The sequence below is a fragment of the Phocoena sinus genome, chromosome 14, assembly GCF_008692025.1.
Source record: "Phocoena sinus isolate mPhoSin1 chromosome 14, mPhoSin1.pri, whole genome shotgun sequence".
Lineage (NCBI taxonomy): Eukaryota > Metazoa > Chordata > Mammalia > Artiodactyla > Phocoenidae > Phocoena > Phocoena sinus.
The window spans coordinates 3,612,501-3,640,155 of record NC_045776.1 but is presented as its reverse complement, the minus strand read 5'-3'; the positions used below and the strand labels follow the sequence as shown (position 1 = coordinate 3,640,155).

The window sequence follows — 27,655 nt, the reverse complement described above, 5'->3', positions numbered from 1 at the left end:
TATCTGAAGCCTTCTTGAACAGGCTTATGGTTTGTTTTTAACTCTTTTGAGCTACCCGCTGGTGAGTTCTTCCGTGCAGTCTTGTGTGTGAGGTGCGAGCAGACATTTGCAGTCAGGACACGGCGACTGCAGACGTGGTCCACGTACTGAAGCATTGATGGACGGGTTTGCTGGACATTGTCTAACTACCGTGTATGACTGTTCACACCGTGAAACTCCATTGGCCAAGTGTGGACGTCGAGCAGGCAGTTCCTGGGGCTGCCTGTGTGGGGTACGCTGGGAGCTCTAAGATTACTGAGAATCGGCAAACTGGGACATTAAGTCACAGTGTTCTAGGAAAAAACGTGATTTGTTTCCTGTACAGGGGAAGCATGTTCTTGGAGTGAGACCAACTGAGTCGTGCTCATCGGAGGCAGGAGTCTGGCCTCGGAGCCTCAGCAGAGCTCGGGGAGCGACCCACAGGCTTAAACACTCGAGATGGAGACCCAAGGGATAGTCTGTGAATTTCACGGTGTCCGGTGCTGGGGCAGGAGCCAGGTTTGCGGGCGGAGCTTCTTTAAGAAAATAAGTACAAAATTGTGAATAAAATGTTAGGTATGAGGGTGACGATTTATTTAGTACGAGAAAGGAAATCAGAGCAAACCACAAATCTTAAAAAGCTGAAAAACATGACAAAATCCAGAAAAATAACATATAATTAATGAGTTGCCTGAGGCATCTGGTTTTCTACGTGGTGTAGCCGCATGAAAAGATGGTCCAGCCACCCGTCTGGTGCTGGTAAGGGGAGGTGGTCTTTTATCTCGGATGGTTGGGGTCCATCAGACATGTGCCATCACACACAACTCAGCCACCGTTATCCTATCCAGATGAGACCACGATGGCCATCATGGGAGGTGTGCCATGGAGGGGGCTGGGCTGGGAGGAGACAGCTGCCCTCCCAGCCCCGGTGGAAGTGTGGTGCTCTGCGCGTCTCCGGTGGCCCCGTGGACACAGAGATCCCAGGGCTGTAGAAAGGGCCGGTGCAAGGCGGGGGCCCGAAGCTTCGTCGGCGTCGTGGCACACCCCCTGTTCAGATCCTCGTCTGGTAGGATAATGGTCTTAATTAGATGAATAGTTGATATTTTGGTGCTAATGTTTTATTTTGTTTTTTGATTAAAATTTCAAGGGCACCTTGAAGCTAAGCTCCCTTCGAACCCCTAAAAGACACTTTTTTTGGCATTTCCCCTCCCCCATCACTCAGAAGTATGGTCATGTGATGATTTCCTTATGGAAGAACAGGGCCACCTTGACCGTGGCTGATTATGCAAACTATTATGTCATTTAATTTTTATAAAATTATGAAATCATTATAAAAAATAATAAACTTATAAAACGAAGTTTTTATACAAAATTTAAACGGCTGAATTAAATTTTCATTGTAAACGGTTGGTTATTCAAAAAATTCTCACTCTCTTGAACATACGTTTTTGAATGAGATTCAAGTGTCAATTCCTTTTATTTTTGAACGAATTTTAAGGGTCTTGTTCCTTGTATGGGATTTACACACTTACGTTCGAAGCGTGAGGAAAATGCTCCGTGAACATCGGGGAGAAAACTCAGCACGGGTGCCCCTGGTTTGAGAAGCCCTGTGTTTGTTGACAGTCCTGAGCCTGCGGCAGGGTGTGGCTGTTTGTTTCTCTGCTTTTCTTTGTTATGTGTTACGAGTAGGAGAAAATTTGGACCAAAGTGCTTGACGTCCCTCCCTGAACCCGTTGGAAGAGTTTATCCTTCCAAGATAAATTATGAACTTTCGACCCTGGGAAATAGAAATATCCTTGCAGAGTTTAACATTGACAAAAGTAAACTGTAGCTTTACCAAGCAAATCTAAACTCGTGTTCTGCCACCCTAAATATGGAATTTTTTCAAAGACTGTCCATCTTCTCCTCTCCTCTCTTGTACTTGGTTTTCGATGCATCCTTCTTCCTTGAAAGTGATGGTTCGGCAAATTTCAAGGACAATGAGTTGGCTTTTAAAGAGAGAAAGACATTGCCACTTTTTTTTTTTTTTGGCCAAGTTTGGAATTTTTATGAGATATTTAGATGTGGGTGAGACTTAATGTGCTACAGGTTTCCTAAGAAACTTCATGGTTTACAAATGGTTACGGTCCCGTGAATATCCAAAGGGCGGATCACTGAGCATCTTTCCGCCTTCTGTCTCAATCCTGGAAGAGCCACCCTCTCGCAGGTGCTGCGTGGGCTCTGTGCGGGCCCCTGTGCTCCGTGCTTTCTCTCCCCTGAGCACGCTCTTTCTTTCCACCTACCCCTGGCCCGAAGCACCACAGATTCCTCTTTGATTTGGAGTGTCCCGCCTCCCCTGGTGGAAGCCTCCCGTGGGCTCACCTGGAGCTCTACCTGGTCACACACAGCGTCCTCTCTGGATATAGACTTGTAGCGTTGTGTCCTGACGCTCCCTCTTCTCCCCTGCCCTAAGTCAGCTCGACAAGAGGATCCCATCCGCAAGTTTGTAGCCATCACAGAACACAGACCTACGCACTTTTGATCTTCGGAGTCACTCAATAATTGTTAACATCCAGTCAGACCTGCTCTTTAGATGAATGCATTAAGCACAGCAGCTCACGTGCTGGGTGTTTTCTGGGTTTAAGTGAGTGTTTGGATGTCGGAAGACAGTGCTTACCGCTCAGCAAGTGTGTGACGCCTGCTTCCACACCTGCACCCGCCAGAAAGGACGTGCCCCCGCTGGGGTGGCTTCTCCCGGTGGCTGCTCCGATGACAGTCTTCCCCCCTCAGCAATCAACAGAGACTGACTAAGTACTTACTGTCTGTGATGTGAGGAACACAGTAGTGGACACATCCCATTCCGCAGGGAGATGGGTCACCTCTCCAGGACACACCTTCGTGTCCTGTGGCATTTGAATTTGTGGGTTCCAGGTTCTGGGGCGGGGGGGGGGGTGGTCTGCTGCTGACGCCTGTGCCACTTCTGTCCTGCCTCTGTCCCCATCTGTCCCCTTTAGAAGCTCTAGCTCTGTCATGAGCTTGCAGGATTTGCTGACCCAGACACTTACTTCACTGAAGGGGGCAGGGGTGGTAGGTCCACGCTGACAGCCCCCTTCTGCCCGAGTCAGGAATCAGAGAGGTGTGTGCTTGCAGGTGGAGCACTGCACCTGGATGGTGGGGACCAGACTGTCTGCTGCATTTTGCTTGTAATTCTCTGACCTAACGTCTTTGTCTTCTTCCTTATTCAGTGAAGCTCGTAACTAACAGGTAAAAATTAAAACCAGAGGGAATTTAGTACTTAAACAAACCAGTGGTTAAAACGATAGAAATTTATTCTCTCATAGTTCTGGAGGCTGGGAGTCAGAAATCAAGGCACTGGCTGGGCCACGCTTCCCCTGAAGGCTCTAGGGAAGAATCCTTTCTCATCTCTCCCAGCTCCCCATGGCTCCTAGCAGACCTCAGCGTCCCTTGGCTTGTGGCTGCATCCCTGCAATCTCTGCCCTGTTGTCACATGGCCTCCTCTTCCCTGTGTGTCTGTGTGTTCTTTCCTCTTGTTATAAGGTCCACCAATCATGGGATTTAGGACCCATCCTAATCCTTCTTTTTTTTTTTTTTTTTTTTTTGCGGTACGCGGGCCTCTCACTGCTGTGGCCTCTCCCGCTGCGGAGCACAGGCTCCGGACGCGCAGGCTCAGCGGCCATGGCTCACGGGCCCAGCCGCTCCGCGGCATGTGGGATCTTTCTGGACCGGGGCACGAACCCACGTCCCCTGCATCGGCAGGCGGACTCTCAACCCACTGCGCCACCAGGGAAGTCGCCCATCCTAATCTTTATGACCTTATCCCAGCGTAACTAATTATTATATCTGCCAAGACCCTGTTTCAAAATAACATCACTTTGTGAGGTTCTGGGAAGACATGGATTTTGGGGGACCTAGTCAATCCACTGTAGATACCAAAGGAGAAACTTACATGTCTTATCATCGGGCAACAGCTTTTAACTGCAGATGCCAGTAGAGAAGTCGCCTGTGTGCTCAGGAGGACTTGTAAATATCCGATATTGATAACCAATAGCGATGGCTGATCATAACCAACTAACAGAAACATCTTGTCCACTCAGTGTTTTGAACATGGCTGTTGCCAACCCCAAAGTGACAGGAAGGAACCACCGACCCTCGTGGGGACTTTTGTATCAACAGGTGACTCCTGATCTGCTGTGAGGAGCCTGCAACGCTACCCAGTGGGATGGTGACAAAAAGGAAGGGCCTCCAGAGGGCTCATCCCCAAGAAACTTGCAGTACTGTGATGGAGTGAAACCTCGTGAAACACACTGAGGTCGGTCAGTGGGTAGCATCAGTCACTTTGAGTTCGTTGCCATGGCATTTGAAGGACCGAACCCCACCGTGTTCCTCACTTGGGGTTATGGCATGGAAGCTGCTGTCTGCTACCCTGTCGGGGACGTCTGTGACCTTGTCCCGGGGAAGGGCCCGCACCTGCAGGACAGATGCTCATGGAGCGAGGGCTGCTTGATGCGGTGGTGAAGGAGGTGTGGGCATCTCTGGGGAGCACGGCGACTCGAGATGGAAACGCCGGTGAACCCTCACCGCTGCCCAGACCCACGGCCTCCGAGGGGCTTCTCAGTGGCTCCCGCTTATTCTCAGGCACATCTGTCCCTCGTGTTGGTGGTCCCGTCCCTGGTCCTTCCTGGCCGTGTCTCCCTCCCGCCACGAGGGGCCTCGCCAGCAAGCGTGTGTCACTCCCCCTGCACGTCTGTCCTGGGGTTGCACACCAGGGACAACAGGGGTAGGGCTGCCATCCAGCCCCTCAGGAGGGCAGGCCTGGGAGGACTGGAGGAGGGAGGGACCGGGAACTCAGCCAGGAGGGGGGCTGGGCTGGCTGGGCCCCTGTCCTTGGGGGTTCCGAGGGCAGGTGGGTTAAAGAGCCACTCAGGGGCGACTCAGGCCTTGGGGGTGTAACCGCCAGGCCTGGTGTACTCTTCTGGGGCTTTTTGTCACCTCTGGACGAGGCGTTCATCACGCACAAGTGATGTAGCCCGGTTACTTCCAGCCCATTCTTCTGACAACCATTCTGGAGGTCCCACCGTGTCCAAGAAACCCTTTGAGGAACGCGACATAGCAGGCTGGACCTCACCCTGCGAGCTCACAGGTTGAGTTGGGGAGATGAGGCTGCACGTCCGTCTCTTAATAACATGGGAAGTGATACAGGTTACAGGGGACTTTCACACAGCTTGTTAGCGGGAGTCCAAGCCAAAAGGGATGCCTCTTGTCTGGGTGGGTTGGGGGATGCTCGGGGGGCTTTGTGGAGCAGGTAGCTTGTAGGTCATTTGAAGGGTGAGTAAAAGGTGCATTTGTCCTTGTAAGTGGCAGTTGGAAGGGAATCCTCTCCCTGCCATGTCCCAGTGGCCTTTAGCAGAATCAGTAGGAATGGCTGAGGAATCTTCGGATTTAGGAGAATGACACCATACAGTTTCATCTGTAACATAAATCTTCCGACTGGCAACTCTCAATTAGCTTGAGAGTCCAGAAAGCTTTTTTAAAATGTATTTTATAAGTACATAGTTCGCCTTTGAGTTTAACTTGGATAGTTTTGCCTTTTCTCGAAATTGTTAACAGGGTCTTGGTGCCGGCTTTCAGCTGTAACACACCATGTGCATTCTGGAAGTAGCAGGGCTTATGGAAAAAGTGGAGCTGGGGTGAGACCATGGGAAACCCATACAGCTTGGTAACCAGGGTTCCCCCCAAATCAAAACCAAAAAAGACGGGCTTCCCTGGTGGCGCAGTGGTTAAGAATCCGTCTGCCAATGCAGGGGACACGGGTTCAAGCCCTGGTCCGGAAAGATCCCACATGCTGCGGAGCAACTAAGCCCATGTGCCACAACTACTGAGCCTGCGCTGTAGAGCCCATGAGCCACAACTACTGAAGCCCGCGCGCCTAGAGCCCGTGCTCCGCAACAAGAGAAGCCACCGCAATGAGAAGCCCGCGCACGGCAACGAAGACCCGACGCAGCCAAACATAAATAAATTAATTAATTAAAACGAAAACAGAGCCAAAAAAGACAAGTTCCTGATAAATAAGGAAATATTCTAGCAAGTGTGGGCTCTACATTAGGAAAAGGGTGATGGAAGCTTGTTGGACTGTGTGTGTCAGATCAGGAAGGAGGGGAGCTGACGGCAGGGAGTGGCATTGCCCTGGGCTCTGCCCCCCACGCCCTTGGGGGTTGAACTTTGCCGTCTGGGGCACAGCATCCACAGGGATATCCACGCCGGCCTGGCCTGTCTCCTCTGTTGACTGGGGGATGAGCTGAGCGCTGCCCGAGTCCCAGCAGGCAGACTGGAAGCCAGTTCTCCAGCACGGCGTGGGCTGTGGGTCAGAACACGGCACTCAGGCCTCTCTTCCTGGAGATTTTGCTTTGCCCGTCTCGGGCCTGTTTCGGTCCTGCCTTTTGCCTGGTGGAGAATGTTTTCGGGTGTTCCGAGCTCTGATGGCCTCAAACAGTGTTTACTTCAGCCCTGTGTTCCTGTGAGTCTGCTTTTTACGGCTTGGAGACAGCAGGTGAGAGTTACAAAATAAGGTCTTCATTTAGTAAGAGTTGGTTTAGGTAGCTGAAAAAAAGCAAAGAATATTTGACCTAATTCTTTTCCAAGATTTATAATCCATCCCTAAATATGTGAAAGCACCTCTCTCTCTCTCTCACCTCTGTCTCTGTCTCTCTTTGGTTCCATCCCCCGTGTGTGTGTGTGTGTGTGTGTGTGTGTGTGTGTGTGTCTGTCTGTCTGTCTGTCTGTCTGTCTGTGTCTGTTAGCACTATAGGAGAGAACTCTTTTAAAAGCTAATGAAGGAGTTTCAGTGGAACCCTATTAGATTTTCCTTCCATTAAATGCCTGCTACAGACTTTTAATGGATGTTTTAACTAGGCATTGTTATCAAAAGGACTACTGCACAAATTAAAACCAGGCCTACAATCGGTGAAAAGAAAGTGGATTTACTTTTCGCCTTTAGGTAAAAAGAGAATGGTAGGGAGGTGGTGAATTCCACACTGGTATTTTTAGAAGTTGGACTCAAGAACATAGCTGGCGCTACCTAAAGCTATGGAAACAAACAGGAAAGCATGCTGTACGGGTGTCTCTCTTTTTAAAAAAAAGTGAAGACATTTACAGAAACCCCTGGATTTTCAGGGGTATGTCAATGTTCATTTTAAACTATTTTATTGATATTTAAAATGCCTTCTTAACTCTTTTATGATACTGCATCGTGCTTTCCATTTTAAAATGTATGACACTCTGCTAAAAAGAAAAGATCAGGACTTTGTAGAGGCTGTTGCTGTAGACCTACCTGAGTGTTTCCTTATGATATAACTATAAGAATACGGAGTTTCTAAACCTGCCTTTTTGGTTTCTCAGTTTCTTCTGACTTATTTTATTTTAAGGAGTTGCCCCCTTTGGCCCTACACTATTTGTTTACTGAAACTAGAGAATTTGTGTTTCAAGTCTGGGAAATTCTTGTCTTATCAGGGCTTGTACCAGAGATGCGAGCATACAGTTCCCTGGGAGGGGGAGCCTCTTGCTTAGAAAGGGACTTTCAGGCAGTGTCTGTCGCAAATTATTCATTGTCATGGCATGTAGCAAACGATATCAAGTTGTCTCACACTGCCCATCGTGTGGACATAACAGAAGAGAGGTGGTGGTTTCTTATACTGAGCGCCCTGATTATTCTGTGAGTTAAATCTCGGCCAGTCCTTGACCCTGACTTGTACTGACACAGCTCCCTGAAACAGATTTGGTGTCCTGAGAGGCCCCCTCCTCGCCACCGCAAACATGTGCTCACACCCCTTTGCATATCCACCCCCCCCGCCCCCCAGCTACTGAAGCATCCTTGCCTTATAGGTCTGTATTCCACCAAAATGGGTGTTTCTGATTTTGCGTTTCTTAAACCAGAAGTTTTGAAGGGAAAGTCCAACACAGAGTATCTGTTAGTTGGGCATTTCCTACTGAAGACTGGATCTCTGGGAGGAAATCGGCTGAGATGGATGCTCTCTGCAGGGCACTGCACAGCCTGCGAGAGTGTAACTGCTGTGTGTGTCCCACGGCAAAGGAAGGAAAACAAGAGGTGCTGTGCCCTTCAAGGGGGGCCCTCCTCCCTCAGGAAAGGGCAGGTGACATTGGCAGCTCCAGATCTCTGTTCAGCCCCTGATGGGGTATCATAGGTTCCTATAGTCTTTACACATAGACCTGGCTGGGTGAGAGAGAGAAAGAGAGAGAGAGAGAGAGAGAGAGAGAGAGAGAGAGAGAGAGAGAGAGAGCCTGTGAGCCCTACATCAGGTCCATCAGAGGCCATCCAAATGCAGAGCTCCCATCACTGGATTGCCTGTGAGCTCAGAGCACACAGTTAGTGATACTGAAATCTCTGATAGGAGATTTAATTTTATGAGCTGTATTATCCAAGAATACTAAGCCATTTAGATTATGCCTGAATCATGGGGTTTAGGAGAGGCGATGGCTTTGGTTCTTTCTGTGTGGGAAAAAAAAAAATAAAGAGTCATAGCCTTTTTTTTTCTTTTAAGCACAAAGCTAGTTTAATTGAAAAATAATTTGATTTGCTGCTGCTCCAGAAGAGGGGCTTGAGATGTGGCAGATTTGCTCTCTTTTCACCCAAACTCAAGAATTTAATGCTAGCAGGTGAAGTTCTGACGGCTGCTATCAAGTACACAGAGACAATAACGGTCTGAAAAGCGGAATTTTGTCAATATTTTTTGCCAAAGAACATTCACAGTAATGGAGTCCTGAGCCCTGCTTGAAGGTGTTGGGGTGAGGGGCCCAGAGGATTTATTCCTGGTTGGAGCCTGCAGTATTTTGGTGGTATAGATGGCCTTTTCATAATCTTTCTACTCTAGCAAATGGAGGCACCAGATATAATTGTGTTGAGGAAGAGCATTTGGTGGACATTTCTACCCAGGGTCGGTGCCCTGGCAGAAAGTGCCCAAGCTCATAGCTTCTTTTTAATAGCTACATCAGCCCACCATCTACTACTCTCCGCTTTTACCAAATGCCAGTGTTTTCTGACAGATAAAACACCTTGGTGCAGGTGCCAGGAACCTGCCACACGGTGCACGTTACCTGAGCCCAGAGCCTCGGAGTCACGTCTGCCCCAACTTTGGGGGCAGTGCAGCCTGTCGCTGGCCTCTCCTTCCTGGAGGCCCCCGGGCCTTCCCTTCGAGCCAGCGAAGTGGCTGTGCCCTTGGCTTAAAAGCTGCCATTTCACCACACTTTTGTAGAAAGTTGGTTAAATAGCAAATTGTACAACCCACAAAATCGAATGGCCTTTGTGACTTAAAACAGATGTTAGATTCAGTTGCAGAATTGCCTCACCCCTAGAGTTACCTTACTTTGAAAAGAATCATCCCCTGAAATTTCATTTTGGAAAACATCTTTTCCCCTCATTGTGTTTGTGAGAACGGGCGCCTGCCTTTTTAAGGCTTTTGCAGTAAAAAGCACTTTTCTGAGATAGGGGTGCCGCCATTTTTGCCAGTTTACTGATATTCTCTGTATTTAGTCTAACTGGAGAAACAGAAGGGTAGCCGCACACAACAGAGAGCAGTGAAACACAGCTCTGTCCGTCTTTCGAAGTGTAAAAATTATCATCAGTGGCTTTATCATTAAATGTACTTGTTGCTGTGCTCATTTGAAATGTTTAGATATCACTGTTTCCTTACTTCCTGTTCATTTTAACGGAAAAGGGTAATAACTACAGATTTTATTTATTCAGAGCCATAGTGCAGGCAAAGTGAAAGTAAATCCTTGGTTCCCGATTGCATTTAAAAACCAGAAAAACGAAACACTGTTTTCTAAAATATAAAGATAAGGGCAGTAGGCAAATACATTTTTTTTTGGAGGGAATTTGGAATAATAGAAACCATCTAGAACATTTGTGAGGATGTATAAGAAAAATATGTTACAAAAACTTTTTGAATACTGAAAAATCTGCATCTCCTGGACAGGCACGATCTTCGTCATGCTTGCAGGCAGCGTCAGCATTGTAGCTCGTCAGAATATCAGCGGCCTCAATAATTGCATTCTAGTTCAAGTGTAAAATTCTTACTAGGGTCCAACTTAATAATTCCGCTGGCTTTTAATGAACGCTTTTTTTCCTGCAGGAATACACGGTGAAGTTGCATGTGGAATGTAATAGAAGTGTATTCATCCCTAGGTCAGTGTACAAAGTAGTAGATTCTAGCCCACTTATCTCTTTTATGCTCACCTATAAAATATGTGTGTATTTCAGGCATTAATTTGGGATTATTTCGATACTCCCTTATCATCATATGTCATCCAAGGGGTTATTTATTACCATGAGATAGATGAATGATGCCCTCAGAAAAGTGGAAACTGAAAATATAAACATAGGTTTGTCAATACAATTGACAGTTAATTGGCCCGTGTGGATGGGGGCTTTGAAGTCAAAGAAAATAGAAACGATAAATTCTAAAAAAATATTTTTTTCTCATTTGGAATCCACTTTGTACATATTCTATAGGAAGCTAATGTTTCAATTAAATATGACATAGGTATATACATATATATTTACTTGCCTAATTATATTTTCCTGTAAGTAATACGATCATACGCTTGTCTAGTGTGTGTCCAGCTTTGCAAAGCTGGACAGCTTTGATCATTTAGCTTCGTTCTAGAGGTTCTGCATTCCTTGCTGCGTTATGTGTGACCAAGCCGAGAATGTCTTTGCAAGTCGTTCAGAAATAGCAGCAGAAACCAGGATTGAGAAATCCGGTGTAAGAAGCAGGGAGTCATAAACCAGGGTCTTGGGGACAAACCTTTTTTCTTTTGGAGAGTGTGTCCATGCTTCCCAGGGGGGAGGGGACCGGCCCCGTGCCCGCAGCTTCTTGAATGAGCGGGAGAGGAAGGTCTGGTGTGAAGGCCAGTGGCTGTCATCTGCTTGTAGGCAGTGCGCCCAGCCGTGGGGACAGACAGGGCCGCTGAGCAGGGAGCCCCCGCGGCCTCCACTGGCTCTTCTGCCTGCCCTGTTTCTCCTCTTGTGGCCTCTTTAAGGGCGAAAGCTCAGGGCTTTTTGGCGCCTGCCTTCGGGTCTCCTGGGTCTCCCGGTCCTGGTTGTGCCATCTTTGCAGTGTCTCTGCAGGGACCCCCGTTTTCTTGGTCACCAGCACTTAATGCTAGGCAAGCCGTTCAGCTGTCCCTCCCCCAGCACCGTCCCATGGTGGCCCTGGGAACACACAGTCCTAGCAAAGGTTAAGGGCCCCAGGGTCCTTTCCACATCCCTGTTGGGGGCAGTCCTTGGGACATGACTGGGTCCTGCCCAGGCCCCTCTCTGCGAGGCAGGGGCGGGGTGAGAAGCAGATTCTGTTCTGTACTGGGCTCTGCCTTGCACTCCACCCGTCAGCAGTGAGCTCCAGACCTGGTTTCTGCAGCTCCATTCCCGAGGGCTGCACGCCAGCCCACGCCTGGAAGAACTTCTCAGCACTGAGTTCCTGCCACTCGAGGGGTCTTTCCTTCCAACGCGGTGGCCAGTGTCCACTCTGCTCCCGACCTCTGCCGTGTTGCGCTGTGTCCACGTAAGTTGCCAGGCTGACGGCTGCCTTGCCTCTGCCCTCCACGGCCCTGGGTGGTGCCCGACACAAGCTGGACCCCGCTTGGCCAGTGGATAACTGGGCAGACAAACCAGCCAGCCCTTCACTCCTACCAACCCTTCTGCCAAGATTCCCTCCTTCCTGGAGGAACGTTGCCACTGGGAAGGGCCCACAGAGCACTTGTGTCTCCTTAGAAGCCTTTGTCACCTTAGGGGTCCAGGCTTAGCTCATGGCTAGGGAGTACATTCCTAAGAGGGCTTAACATCCTTATATCAGAGATGCTTTCTGAACAAATCACTGAACAGGTAACTCAGCATTATCAGTGATGCTGGGATCATGGCATTTAGGGATGGGAGGGAAGTGGGAAGTCCTCAGTGGGGTTCCTTCAGGGCATTGAGAGAGGCCTGACCCCAGACAGGTCCTGCAGCTGATGGGACAGGTGTCGGACTTCCCAACCGTCTTATCTCTTGAAGGTGCCCCAGTCCTGGCACGTTTGCAGGTGAAGCACTTCTGCAATGAGGGCGTGACAGTTAATCTAGCTGCTGCAAGTTCTTTGGACCAGACCCTGGCATTGTTGTGGTCTTTATATTACCTTGCTTTTACCATCGGTCTATGTTTTCTTCTGTTTACTGGTAAAGTCCATTGGTGAAGAAGCCATATTTTTATGTTTTTAGTTTGAGGGAAAATTATGGGGAAGTAACTCCCACATTACCAAATAGTTCTTCCTCTTTGTGGAAGTGTTCATGTTATATGGATAATTTGGAAAATATAGGTCAGCAGACAAACCCAAAAGCATCCTTCGTGACTACCTACCCAGTTGTGGGTACTGTGAACATTCTTACCTGAGGGCCTCCAGGATATTTTTTTGCTTCCACATATATTTTTTTAAACAAAAGTGGGGTGACGGTAGTATTTATCAGTTTACTTTTTCACTCATTAATGGTAAATAGCTTTTTACATGTTATTTTATACATTTTCATGATGATTTCTTTACGTCATTTTATTTTTTTTGACTTGGCCTTGCTTAGTGAACCATTGGTACCTATTGCAAAGCTCTCCTCAGAATGACTCAATGGATCTTTGTTTCCATTTAGAGTGCATGGGAATATTCATACCCTGAGCCGTTGTCAATGCGGGTATTTTTAACTCTGTAATCTTTGACAATTTAGTAGCTGTAAAGTAGTATCTAGTATCACTTTGTTCTAGTTTGCATTTCTTGTGTTCCAGGTGAGGGTGAATATTCTTCCATGTTAAATGTCTCTCTTCCTTTTTGAATTATTTTGCCCATGTTGTTTGCTCATTCTTTTGCTTTGTTCGTTTATTTTCTTACTAATATGGAAAAGCTCTAACAAGGATGTTAACTCCTCTTTCTAGTGTTTCTGTAGTAGCAGATGATTTCCTTTGGTTTGATGTTAAAAAAAATAGTTTATGATGTTTTTGCCCTCTTCTGTTACCTTGTAAGACTCTGCCGGTGATGCATATTTATTTTAGAAAAACTCGAACATAGAAAAAGAAATTTAAAAATAAATGAAGCTTATTTGCAATCTTATCGTATAGAAATACCCAAAGTTGATATCTTTTCTGGATCTTTTCCTCTGCAAATATATACATATACATATTATACATGTATTTTTTCCAGGGTGGTTTCTTCCTACATATTTTCTTTTATCGCTTGTTTTTTTGCACGTGGCATTTCCCTTGTCAATATAGACCTGCTTTGTCATCTTAAGTACCTGCATTGTATCCCATTTTGTTGATCTGCACAGTTTCTTTGAGAAATCAACCATTGTTGGAAATTCAGTACTTTCTCAGTTCCACAGTTATAAACAACTGTGTCATTAATTGCTTTGTATGTATATCTTTGCCATAGCCTTATCAGTTCCTTGATAAATTCCTGGAAGTCGAATTACCAGGCCAAGGGTTTGGCTGTTTTGAATTATTTGGGTACATACACTGCCAGCTGGCCTTCTGGAAAGGTTGTACTCATTCCCAGTACCCCTCAGCAGGGTATATTTCTCTGGGTTATGGCATTTTTTGATGTACTGGGTTGTTTTTGTATAGTTTAATTGGTCCTTTCCTGCATAGTTTTTGGCTTTGAAGTAATGTTTAAGAGGCGCCTTCCAACCCTCAAGATTACGTAAATATTGTTTTATTTTCTTCTCGCATTTTTATGGGTTCATTTAAAAAATTTTGAATATTTGGTATATCTGAAATTAATTTTGGCGTATGGTGTAAGGTGGGCATCTAACTTTATTTTTTTTCCAAATAGCCATTTTCCCAGCTCCATCTGTTGGCAAATCTGTCCTTTCTGCATCGTGTTCTAAATGTTCCTTCATCGTACACTCACTTCTTATACCTCATTGGGACTGACTCTCAACTTCCTCTTTAATTTCCATGCGAAATCTGTCTATTCCTGACCTATAGTCCCCATTCTAATTACTGTGGCTATATAATACATTTAAAAATAATCTATCCATAGCTCTCTATCCATCTCCATTACTCTTCTTTTTTCCAAGAGTATTTTTTCTATTCTTCTGTGTTAGATGAACTTTAGAGCCATTTTCATGGGCTTAAAAAATATTACTTCAGGTTGTTTGACTGGAATGATATTAAAATAATAAATTAATTCAAGAATTCTCAGCTTCTTTTTAACAGTAAAATTCTCCCATTCTAAAAATAAGAATGGTATGGTTCGAATTTATTCAAGTCTTATTTGCTTCTATAAAGTTTTGTGATTTTTTTCACATAGGTCCTTCACATTGTTTATGTATGTTATCTCCTAGGTTATTCATTTACTTATTGGTTATTGCTGTTCTGAATGGAGTTACTTTTCTGTTATATTTTAACTGGTTACTATTGGTGCATCGAAATGCTGTTGACTTTTGATATCTTTCTAATGAGTTTTTATATTAGCAGATGCTATTGCTGACCTTTACATACAGTAGTTACAACCTAGCTTTGAGTACTTTTTTATTACTACCTTCTCATGTGGCTTTTTTTGTTTTGAAAAAAACACTGTAGCTCTTCAACATGGGTGAATCAATGGTGAATTTTTTTGATTAAAAAAAAAATCAAATATCAGCTGAGAATGATGCTTAAAGCGTCTTCGGCAAAAATCATCGAGGATTAAGAACAGCCGGCACAGGGACAGCACAGGAAGAGTGCTGGTCGGAGGTGGGGAGCAGAGATTTCCCAGGGCCGGTGGAGAGTCAGCAAATTACAGGGACCAGAGGAAACCATCCTCCAGTCTGTGCACGCTGGTGGTTCCAAGAGTGAAGTCTTTTCAGAGGGAATTGACAGGAAAAGGGGCGTAGGCATGGTGAAACAGTGAGAAAGGCTATATTTGAATACAAAGCCCGCCCACTAGAGAGGGGGTTTAGGAAGTGAGGGAGAGGATCTGATTTTTTTAAAGTGTGTTAATAGTGAAATCTTCTTAATTTACCCATAGTCTTTAGTTTCAGGGATGGCCTTTGGCAGTTATTGTGCAAATGTGCCACTTTATAATAGACTTACCAGTTTTTTCTGTGTTATTTGGTGACAGTGAATAAATCTTTAAAAACTTACAAAACCACATGGGTTTGTATTTGTGTGTGTTTTATGGGTTTGTATCTGTCGTGTCGATTTTTCGTTGCCCATTCCTAAGTCCTGTTGACTAATCTAGATAGCCTTTAGCCTCTGGGCCTGGGTCTGGGGTAACATCTATTGTAGTATTTACCTCTTTGGGGTAGTTTCTCATGGTCATCTTTAACCTGATGTAAAATAATTTTCCTTTTTTCATTCTATTCGGTTTTAAAGGTGGAAATTAAATCTTACTGTGTTATATGGATACAGTGTAATTTGGAGTTGACATTCTTGTGTTTGCTTTTATAATATGTTTTGGGTCCCTTCCCACCACCCTGCCTCACCTCCACCTGTGAAAAGGGAATGCTTACTGCTTTATAAGGGACTCAAGGAGAATTTAATTCGATCACATGTACGTAAATAAAGCTTTGAGACATTCCTTAAAATGTGTATATCTTTTTTGAAACACAGTAAAGCCTCACCTATCTGGAAACCAATTAATTACCATCTTTATTTTTCTGGAACAGAGCTAAGAATAAGCAAGGATAGAAGGATATTGGGCCTCAAAAGTCCCTGCACCGAATCACATATTTATTCATAGACTATATCTTCAGGTCCTCACTCACTGTTTACATTTTATTTTTCTGTTACACGTAGCTGTGATATTCATGAATATCTGTTCTAGGGTACTGCAAATTAAAAGTAGCAAATTGGAAGTAGGGAAAGGGCACCTTAGATGGCAGTGAGAAGTGATAGCAAAGACCTAATGGTCAGGGAGCATAAAGGAGAAAAGCTATAGTAAAAGAGTAAAAAACATGAAAACACAGCATGGTAGGCCATTGATTAGAAATGGAATATAGTGCCTTACAACCCTTTGTGGTTGTTACTGATGGTTTGCAGTTTTCATTTCTAGTTGCCAGGAAAATTTTAATTGTGTACCATATGCTTTAAATAATGCAAAAGTATGTACATTTGACACAGATTTTCCAGTGTCTAGGCATTTCTATAAAATTCTGTTTAAACGGGTAAAGCTTCAACTATCCAGAAAACAGCCTCTCCAAATGACTCTCCCCTTGGGTTCTAAAGAGTTGTAGTTTTATTCACCATTGGCCTTTAAATCGTTGAGAGTGTAAATTCTTCATGTATTTTGGGGAAACATTTTTACGTATAATTTCCCATTAGTTAAGCCTACTTTCTGCATCTGTTGTAATGCGTGTGTATGTGTGTGTGTGTGTGTGTGTGTGTATATTTTTTTTTTTTTTTTTTAAAGTCGAATTGGCTGGGAACTGTTTGGTTCTGTTCTTCTGATACGTATGTTTTCTTTCTTCCTCCTCTTGCATCTGAGATGCTTTCTCTGATGCTGTGTTTGGAGAGGATAACGCCACTGTTTTGTTTCAACATATGTAGGTCTGGTTGCACTCACGTCTGCCTGTTCAACCCCCGTCCCCGCCCCGTTCTTCATTTTCACACTCGGTGGAGGTGGGGTGCTGCTTGTACTGCCTGCTTGGACTGTGGGAGATGTGGCTTAATGTGCGAACTTGACCACAGTGTACATTTAACTCAACAGGAGACAAATACGCTAAATGCAGGTAACTTGCTCTTTACACGTACACATAACTTTTATATTTTAACCGATCTTTTATTTTTTTTTCCTGCCATAGCTAGGGATACAATATAAGCCCATTGTTACTTCTTAGAATGTAACCATTTTTGATTTGATGTATGATAGCAGTATCTAAAAATAATATTAGGAAAACGCTACTCGTATTTTTTTGAACCTGTGTAAAATCCAGTTTATAATATTTCAAAGAAATGACTTTTCATTAGGAATAGCCACGTGAATTGTCTGATTTCTACTAAACACAATGGAATTGGTGCAGTGATGCTGCAGTTACAAAAACAGGAGACCACAAGTAGACCACCTTTTTGGGTGAATGTTCTGCGTCTTGTGCCAGGGAGGAGAATGAACAGAGAAGAAAAATAACGTGTACTTATGTCCTGGACAGATGTCATAATAACTGTTTATTGTTCACTAAAGAAGTTAAGTTACTTAATAAAGGTGAATTATTAACTTAATTCGTTAGGAATTTAATTTGGAAGCTGTTTTCATAGGGATATTGGCCAAGGCATGAACAATAACACTTCAGTGCATAAAGATGCTCAAGTAGCTTTAAATAGGCAACTAAGTGTATTTCAGTGGAAACTGTTATCTCTAAGTTTAAATAAAAGCAATTCTTCAAAAATGACCTGTTATTACTATGACTATGCAATCATTAAGGAAGTATGATTTCTTTAAGAGGAATTCATTTTCCGAAGTAGTCTTTCTTATCATCGATAGCCATTGTATCATTACTTTATCGATTAAGTTCTGTTTTTTTTTAAAATTTATTTATTTATTTACTTTTGGGTGTGTTGGGTCTTCGTTTCTGTGTGAGGGCTTTCACTAGTTGCAGCGAGCGGGGGCCACTCTTCATTGCGGTGCGCGGGCCTCTCACTGTCGCAGCCTCTCTTGTTGCGGAGCACAGGCTCCAGACGCGCAGGCTCAGTAGTTGTGGCTCACGGGCCTAGTTGCTCCGCGGCATGTGGGATCTTCCCAAACCAGGGCTCAAACCCGTGTCCCCTGCGTTGGCAGGCAGATTCTCAACCACTGCGCCACCAGGGAAGCCTTTAAGTTCTGTTTTTAACATAAATGCAAAACAAAGTTGCTTCTGGTCGCAGGGTGGCTGTTTATAGTTCACACTGAGTCTTTAGAGACCAGAACTCAGGCTGATCACAGTGTTGCAGGTCTAGTCACAGCAGACGAGGTGGGTCACAGAAGTGTCTAAACCACGTGACCTATGGTAGGTCACGTGTGCGTTGGTGATTCGAGATCCCTCGTTGAGTCAACTTTCCCTGGTGTTAAAGTAAGCTATAATATTATCATTGCCTTTACGGGATAGTTTCGACTTTCTCCTTTTTAAAAATACCACAAGATGGGGAGGGGAGAGATTTCTTGATCTCTATGTGTGAATTAGTGACTAGGATGAAAGCCAGAACTGACAACTTGAGGACAGTTCACTGGAATCTTCTAGAAACGTCACCATGTAATCATGTTTTAGCGATTTATGAATTAGGTGGGAGAATTGTGAGAAAAATTTCATTTCTTCTCTAAATGTTATTCTGTTTGAATTTTTTAGCGTTTTTAGTAATTTCCACGATCATATGCAATATGGGACCTTTGGATAATTTCTAAAGCAACACATGTAATGTAGGTACAGAAATACAGAAATATTGTGCATTTTACCCACCCCTTGCCTACATATAAACACAGCTAGTGAGGTCAGTGGAGGCTTTTTTAATGCTTGCAACTAAGACTTTTATCTTTAAGCTGTGGCATTTCAGATGAAGTAATTTACTTATGACAGACTTATGGGGAAATGCTATTCTTTTAAAATATCTAGATAACTTGATTTTATTGCCTATTTATCAGAAAATAATGGTGATGTATATTTACTGCCTCAGAGATGTATATGCAACACCCTGTTCTATCTGCATTGCTGATGGGAGAATCCAAGCCACTGTGCGTTGCCGACTTAAGACAGTTAAAGAGCTTGATGAAATTGATCTTCAGTTGAGAGATCATTAATGAACTAACCTTCTGCCTTGAAGGATCACTCAAGACCCCAAAGAGCATGTGATTTCTTCTGTTTTGCAGTGATTCATTTGAACCATTTACCAAAACCCTTAACGTAAATAGAAGCTGCTCAACTCTTTTTAAGGGATGGGTCCTTTTTATTGCTGTTCTAAACCATGCGTCTTCTCATGATGTGCCAAAAAGAGACACAGTTCAGTCGACGTTCCAGAATCTTGACTAGGACAAAGCCCAGGAAGTGAGAGTTTAACATATTCCTAAGAGCAAGTGTGTTCTAGGAAAAAAATGTTTTTAAGGGTTATTGATTGAGGATATTTAGTGAGTTACTAATCTAGGAAATTGTTCATTTTTTAAGAACTTGCTCTCAAGTTGCTTAAGAAGCTTTGTGTTAGCGGGAGCAAAAGGCTGACATCTGGAGATAAAGTAGTGAAAGTCTTTGCTTTTGAGTCTGGGCGGTTTCTGTCTGATTTGGGGTCCCTGTGGAGGCATAATGTCCGAGCACCTCCAGCCCGTAGTCAGATCTTTATATTTTCTTTGTCTCTGCAAATCACGTGTGGCTGTGAGGAGTCATTGACTGAAGCCAGACGATGTGCTTAGCACTGGGTCTGGCACACAGGGCCGGGGAAGGGCCAGCTGCTGTCGTCATGAACGGGGACACCTGGAGAGGCCAGTGCACGCCGGCATGGGTTGCGCAGGGAGAGAGGAATTCGCTGGGCACGTGCGGCAGCGCCTTCTCCTGGGACCTGTCTGCTCTTGAACTTGAGGGCAGCGCAAGGCGTCTGCCACTTTGTGGTGCGGTGGGGAGGCTGGCACAGGGCCTTCCTCTGTGTTCCCCACGAGCACCACCCAGGTTTTGCTGGGATGAGTGGATGGACACACGAGGGTGCGCACTGCCATGGTGCTCTGTGCAGACCCCCTCCCCCAGTGACGTGTGCTGTGTACTGAAACAGCATCTCCCGTGTGTTCTCGCTTCTGTCTGCCACCCATGGGCACTTGTTACAGACTTAAAATCCCAAATGTAACATAAGAACTGTAGCTTTCAGTAAGTGTGCATGGGAATTACTTGCTGTAACGATTAGATAAATTTTATGTAAAATTATATATTTTTATAAATATTCTCTACAGATAGAAGGGATTTACCTTTACCATTCTCATTAGGAAAGCTAAAGCCCTCTTTCTTTGGGAAAAGGAAGATTTTTTTTTTCTCCTAGGACTGTGACTTTCACCTGATATATGTATTTTCCGTGGTGATATATAAATATGTGTTGGTATATTACAAACATACGTACTTTTACCACAGGTGATGATACCTAAAGTTTTCTACTACATTCTAGTCCATTATAGAAATGCTACTAGATTGATTCCATGACCCACTAATGAGTTATAGCTCTCAGTTTGAAAAACACTGTCTTGAAGGATCAGCTGGGATTTCTCTCCTCACCTGGGCTCACAGTCAGAATCAGGAAGGAGAACTGTGCTAGCCACTCACAGATGATGGTGATGGAGATGATGATGGGGGTGGTAGTGGTGACGGTGAAGATCGTGATGGTGATGGTGATGGTGGTGGTGACGATGATGGTGATGATGATGGTGGTCCTGATGGTGATGACATTGACAGTGGGGATGATGGTGAAGATCGTGATGGTGATGGTGATGGAGATGATAATGGGGGTGGTAGTGGTGATGGCGATGGTGATGGTGGTCCTGATGGTGATGACAGTGACAGTGGTGATGATGGTGAAGATCGTGATGGTGATGGTGATGGTGATGGAGATGATAATGGGGGTGGTAGTGGTGATGGCGATGGTGATGGTGGTCCTGATGGTGATGACAGTGACAGTGGTGATGATGGTGGTGATCGTGATGGTGACAAGGTGATGACGACGATGACAATGCTGACAATGACAGTGGTGATGCTGATGGTGTTAGTGTCAGCTACTGTTTATTCACATGTTCTTAACTTACTATTAAAAAAAAATTAAAAGCAGTACATGCTTATTTTAAGTAACAAAAGTGTACGAAGAAAGAACTAACATTCATAATAAAAATGGTTAAAGAAATTCATGATTCTTACCTCCACAGTAACCAACGAGAACGGCCTGGCTCCATCTTCCTCATCTTTCTCTTGCTTGTACGTGTGTGTGGAAACACTATACGTGGGGTTTTCCTTTTCTAAGAGATGGAATCCATTACCGTGCGCTTGATTTCTCACTTGGAAACCATCATGATCGTTGCTCCAGAGAAACATCTTAGTCTCCCCTTAGCCTTTCAAGGTGCGGCTGCCCACGTTGGGTCAGCTCTTACCTGCTGGTGGATGTTCAGGGCGTGGCTGGTTTGGGGACACCCCGGACAATGCTGCTGGATATAAATATGTAAACATACGCATGCTTTCACTTCAGAGGATACGTTCCCCTGTCAGGTATTGAGGGGTCAAAGAGTTTGTGTAGTTTTAGTTGCCAAGTCGCCTTCCAGAAAGGTGTCCCCGTGGCCACTTACTGAGCACGGAAGATGTCCCTGAGCTCGGCCTGACTTCGGGCCTCACACCCGCTCTGTGCGTTGTTGACGGTGACCAGCCTGTCCATTCAGCAGAGTCCTGTGTGCGGAGGGGTGGAGGCCCAGATGAGGGCGGGAGGGCCTCGGAGGCTCTTCCTGGGTCCCAGCCCGGCTCTCAGTCTGCTGCTTCTCGTGTTCCCTGGGCCTTCTCTCATTAGGGCGTGAATTCATTTTACCAACAAACATTTGTTTATATCTTCTTAGGCGAGGTAAGGAGTTCACTTGCTTTTGCGTTTTCCCGGCCTGCACCTCTAGCAGAGCGCTTACAGCATTTTGTCCTGTATTCAGAGGAGTTAAGGGTGTCCTTTTCACATCCGACCCTTGAGTTCCGAGAAGACAAAGACCGCCTGTCATCTTGTGTTCCTGCAGTGAGTCACCTGATACCAAGTTGCTGAAGCTCAGTCAGTGGCTTTGGAAAGTGCAGTGTCGCCAGAATCTTTGTCGGCATTTGTGGACGGGGTCCTCTTTTTCCCTCTGTTTCCTCAGACCTCGCTGTTATGCATAACGTTCAGACTGTCTGTCCTGAGCTGGAGAGACGCAGGCCAGCTGTTGAGCCCCGTTTATGAGGGTTTGCAGAGGCAGCAGTGGGTAGGGATTGACACCACCCTGGCCTTTTCACTGGGAGCTTCCGTGGGTGCTGATGGGCTTTGCCTCTGTGGCTCGGTCATTGGACATTGACCTGAAATAATCCCCGTTCATCAAAGGCCCAGGCGTCAGGCACCGACATACAGCTATCATATGTGCGTGTGCCCAGGGAAGCCCCAGGTTTAAAGGGACCCACAGCAGACTGATTACAGGGGATCTCTTTGTTTTACACTGTGCTCACTGTCTCTACATCACCTCTGATGTCAGAGGAAAATGGATTGTGGTCCTTTCTCTCGGCTGCCAATCTCCAATCTCCGTCTGGGTCTGATGTACCCCCCCCCCCGACCCCCCCCACTTCACATGACTTCAGTCCTCAGCCAGCCTCGGAAGGGAGGCTCCTTCCTGGGCGTCCTGAGCCTGCTGAGTCGCTGAGGTTAAGTGATGGACGCTACAGCCCCCCTCGATCGAGGATGCTGTCCTACTCCGAGCTGCGTGTCCGTCTCCACGTGTGCCGCGTGTTGCCTCCACTGAGGCTCTGTGGATGCTGGTCGCTGTGGCGGGACCTGGTGGGTGGCATGCCTCCTGGCTCCAAGGGCTCCCCCGGAAGTGACACAGTATATCACTTCTGCTCACGTTTCCTTGGCCACATCTGATCCAGTGGAGGCAGAGAAGTACAGGTCTCCAGTGTGCTCGCAAGAGATGAACCTGAGTTTTGGCCGATGACCCTAAGTGCCTGCCACGGGGGCCACGTAGGAAGATGAAGGGAGAAAGGAGAGAGAGAGCGCAACATATTCTAGGACATAAATAAGAAAACCCTCTTTCTTAAGAGATTTGCTAACAGATTCTGCCAAAAGAGAAGTTCCGAAAATGCTGCGATAAGTGACAACATCACTGTAACCAATTTATGGCTTCCCAGGTGATTCCTTTGAAGGACAGCAGTCATCTTTCTACAGAAAGACATTCTATAAAGAACGTTGGAGCGCTTGTCAGCTTACGCTTGCATCTTTAATACATGGCCTGACCCATGCACCCACTACCATAAACTCAACCACAGAGAGACATCCGGGGGTGAGGACACCTGAGTGCTTCAGCACAGCTGGAGAGAGAGCATGGAACAGCTTCCAGCAGGACGTGTGCCTCGGACTTCCCTGAAAGCTGGGAGCCTGTCTTGGCTTTCTTCAAGCCTTCTGGTTCTTTCTCTCCTTGTTGAAAACATAACTTCTCATTTCAGAGTCACAGAATGTATTCACTTCTTAAATATGACCGATAGGGGGAAATCGCAGTGCACGTCTAACTGTTGCATTGTTTTAATGCTGCAGGGTCTCTGGCTGAAATGAAAAGACTTGCTTTTGGGGATTTGAAGTCAAATGGGAGTTTTGACGCAGGGGAGCATGTTCATTTCCACGTAGGATATTTTTACAGATCAACTTAATCACAATGTGTAATAAACAAGCAAATAAATGGCTACAGCTTGCATGGGACTTGGCCATCATTCAAACCCAACCCTCAGGGTTTTCGGTATCGAGAAGGAAGAGCTGGGGTGACGGGCTTACATTCTCCACCGGAGGGATGAGTGTAGCTTGTGCCTCTGTGACTACAGGGCGGTGGTGAAACTGATGGTCTTGAGGAGACGGTGGCCTTTCTGATCCATTGAGAGATGCACAACTGGGTTTCCAGGGCTTTTGTTTTTTGGAGAAAACTTACACTGGAATAACAGAGCGATAAAACAAGCCTCCCTGATTTTTCAGAAAGCATTCATTTGGCCCCTGAAAGTTTACCAGAAGATTCTGGTCACCATCTACCCTAGGAAACAATTTTTCCTCTTGTACTGTTGAAAAAAAAGGAGCAGAAGTGATGGAATAAGGTTAAGAACGTTTACTGCGTGATGTTGAGTCGTATGGAAGACAGTAATATATGGTTTTTTATATACTTTTTTTTTATCCACGCAGCAGATATTTTTTGGGTACCTGCTGTAAGCCAAGCACTGCTGTAGGAGCTGTACAGGCTGCGGCCTCTACAGACACAGTGAGGGTAACTTCTGGGCTTAAGATGTAAGCACAGATTGTCCTTTTTTTTTTTCTTGCGGTATGTGGGCCTCTCACTGTTGTGGCCTCTCCCGTTGCGGAGCACAGGCTCCGGACGCACAGGATCAGCGGCCACGGCTCACGGGCCCAGCCACTCCGCGGCATGTGGGATCTTCCCGGACCGGGGCACGAACCCGTGTCCCCCGCCTCGGCAGGCGGACTCCCAACCACTGCGCCACCAGGGAAGCCCCAGATTGTCCTTTTGCCTCCCGGCTGTACTGTCTGGTTTGTCCTTTTGAACCTGAGAAAGCAGTATTTACTCTCTTTATAGTACATGTGAATCAGGCATACATCCGGCCTCTGGCTCCACGCGCCCCGCCCTCCCTGCCGCCCCGGCCTCTGCTTGTGCTCTCCGCTTCTTGGCATCCTTCCTCCTTTTCTCTGCTTTGGAAATCCTTTTGAACCTCCCAGGGCAGCTCAGTTGTGTCCCCTCGGGAAGCCCTTCCACCCCCTCTTCCTTCTGCGGAGCAGAAGTTCTTCCATCACGAGCGCCGGGGGCGTCCATACAGCTGGTCCCGCACGTCCCGTCCGGATGCCTGTCTCCTTGTCCATCGACTGCCCTTTGCGTAGCGCTTCTGGCTTCTCCGAGAGACTCCGACGACATTTCCCAGTTGGAATGGGTTGTAAGGGTCATCGGCTGCAACCCTGCCCCTTTCACAGGTGAGAAAACAAAGCCTCGGGGTGGCCATGGCCCTTGTGCAAGGCTCCCCAGCCAGACCTGCTGTAGAAGGAAGGAAGTGCCAGGTTTCTCATGACAAGCCAGTGCTTTTACCCAGCCTCCACGACGAAGCTGTGTGCTCCGGGAAGCTCCATGCCGTTCAGTATGCGGGTTCATTAAATATTTTGAGTATCTCTATTACTTGTGGTCATATGTTTTTTTTATTTTTAAATTAAGAGCATGAATTCATTTGTTAGGAATGTAATCTATCAAACTAACATTACGTCTGTGTCAAAATCAGATTCATCTTTTATCACTGACTGACAACGCCTTTTTGAGCACTGGAAGGTTCTGTAAATGCAGGGTCTACTGCATTTCCATTTATGTAACTGTGCTTTTAATCTTCAGTCTTCTTTCTTCTCTCTTAACCTCTTACAGGGATACACCTTTTTGTTATGTTAAATATCAATATAAATAAGTTATCAATAATCCATATATTCTCCTGACACCGTGTTGCATATTTGGCAAGTCTTTTTTTCTTGCAAGCAAATGTTAGCCTCCTGAACTCTTAATACGATTAAATGAATTTAGGTGTTTATGAGTTAAGGACCTGGTTTGCTGTAGTTATGGAGCCAGGAGACACTCACTGTAGTCAGTACATCTATGTTTCTTGTTTGCATCTTGGCAATTAAACCATAGAGTGTGTGCTTTTTGTTCCTTGTGGTGTTTGTATCAACATTCATGCAGCTACAATAATTCAGTGTGAAGGAAAATCAGTGTTTCTCTGAGCTGATTTGCGTATGCATGTCAGATTTAGCTATGCCATTTTTATGCTATTGAGGAAAACAAAATGACCTTTTACCAAGTTTTTGATTCTGGAGGAGTCTGTGTTTTGAATTTGGAGGGGAGGGGACTGCAGAGAAAAAAGGAAGAAGCAATTGTTGATTTATACCATGATGCCAGCAGCAGTCAGGAACCTAAGATGCTTTTCAGCTATAATTGTATCTTTGCTCAAGGCTACTGTAGTTATACTCCATTAAATCCCATTGTCAGTCATCTCCAGAGTCGCAAGGAGCCCAAGCTGATACTGACCGTAGAATAGTCCCAACTAGCCTTTGTGTTTCTTCTCGTTATAAAGTGCAATGCTGTTTTATACACTGGAGATGTTGTGTCACAAGATTACATACTATCACTCATTTATAGGATTATAGTAATCAGAAATATGTAGTAAAACTTATCTAGCTAGCTATCCTCTTAAAGGCCCTGGCTTTCATTACAACATTTTCCAGAAAGAAATAGAAAACAAAATGTCATCCAGTAAATACGTTCGTGAATAGCATCTATCTGAAATGGGTAGTTCACCGTTAACAGGAATAGTAAGATACACTACAGAAGCTTTCCGCTGGCTTCTATCAAAATAATTATCTTAGCATTATCTCTGCCATCCAGTTAACTTTTGCATGCGGATGGTGTTTCTGTGCTTTTGTGGTCATCAACCCCATGCTTAAGAGTTCTCCCAGGAACTGTTACACTGACGAATTTTTTCTCTTTAAAGTCTAGCAAAAAGAAGAAAGGAAAAGGGCTATTTAAAAGGAATTGGCATTCTCATACATAGGTAGTTGGTCAGTTCGTCGGAGATCAAGGTGACTGCCTGCACCGTGGGTGGGGTTCTTCTGGCAGCATGTCCTAAACACTCATCAGGACCACGGTACCTGGTCCAAGCTCGAGGCCAGCTAGCGTGACTAAGGAGGGGAACTCCATAGATGCCAGATGTTGGGAATAAATCAGGATCATCTCATCAGGACATGCATCCTTAAATGTGTTTTACAAAGTGTCGTTCCTGAACTTCCATCACAAGTCAGTTTGTTTGTTTTTTGGAAGTGGAGGGGCAAACATTTCCAGTTATGAACTCTTTCGGCATCTTTGGCCCAGAGATACTTGTCAAAGATGTGCCCTACACAGCAAAGTACATGTCTACTTCCTATTTCTTCTTTCTTTTCTTACTTTTTGGGAAGAGTTCACAAAGAAGTGTCCCTAAAAGAAGAAGGGATTTTTTTTTGGGGGGGGGGAGGGGCGGAGGTTGTTTAAATGAATACATTAAACGTGCTTCCGTTTTAAAATATTTTTCATTTAACGGAGCAATTTTCCATGCAGAATGTGATCCCACTTGTCCAAATCTTGGCCCGTGGTAGAGAAATGTTTTGGAAAGAAGCCTGCTTTGACCTCTGCATTCCTCTTCATGTGACATCTGTGATTTTAAGGGAGGATTTTTTTCTTTTTTAAGGGAAATTTATCTCTCAGTGGGGTTATTTTCTTGCAGTTCACCGCCAAGGTGGGTCCCTTTCACTCGTCATGCTTGTGTACTTGACTAAGTAGAAACACTTTAAGAAAAGTAAACTCCATGCTTTTCTGCTGTCATATTTGATTTGAGCTGTGCTCTGATGGTTGTTTGAAGCTAACATGAAATGCAGTGCCTGCCCGATCCATTTTAGCAGCCCATTATCATAATTTCACTGTCGTATGGCCACGGAGTTAATGTACTTACAAATGACAGAGAAAGCGTGTTACATGACCTTAGGGTTTTCAAAAATTAAATGACGTCGTAGGTCGTATTTCAAAGAATAGCTAAGGAGAACGGTTTTCTTTCCTACATAAAGTGTCACTACTCACAGCAACACGATATTGTATTTCTTTTTTATTACACAAAAATGTGAAGCTTTTAAACTAGATTCCCCACATAAAATTTAATATTGGGGTAGGGAATGAAACATCCAGCGGATAAATCTGCTTCTCCCCCATCTCATCCCCTCTCATCTCAAGATGAGACGCCTTCAGGACTTAGAAATGCAGAAATAACTCTGAAATTCTTGTCTGATGATGAATGTAGTATTTTTTTTCCTTACACAAAACCCACAAATTCCCACCTAAAAGGCAATAAAGTACTTATATTTACTGAAATATGCTTTGCCAGGGT

General features: G+C 45.1%; 1 protein-coding gene across 2 annotated transcripts in view; it reads left to right on the top strand.

The window, feature by feature from the left end:
* The window catches only part of TSHZ1 (teashirt zinc finger homeobox 1), a 75,636-nt gene that overhangs the window by 26,453 nt on the left and 21,528 nt on the right, over nt 1-27,655 (top strand). The window contains exon 1 of one of the 2 annotated variants that reach the window (XM_032603092.1): nt 16,632-16,759. The exons of the other annotated variant lie outside the window; for it this stretch is intronic. Within the exon in view, the coding sequence (XP_032458983.1) occupies nt 16,699-16,759 (61 nt within the window). The 5' untranslated portion in view covers nt 16,632-16,698. Of the gene's footprint in view, nt 1-16,631; nt 16,760-27,655 lie in introns of those variants that run through there. 2 annotated transcript variants of the gene reach the window in all.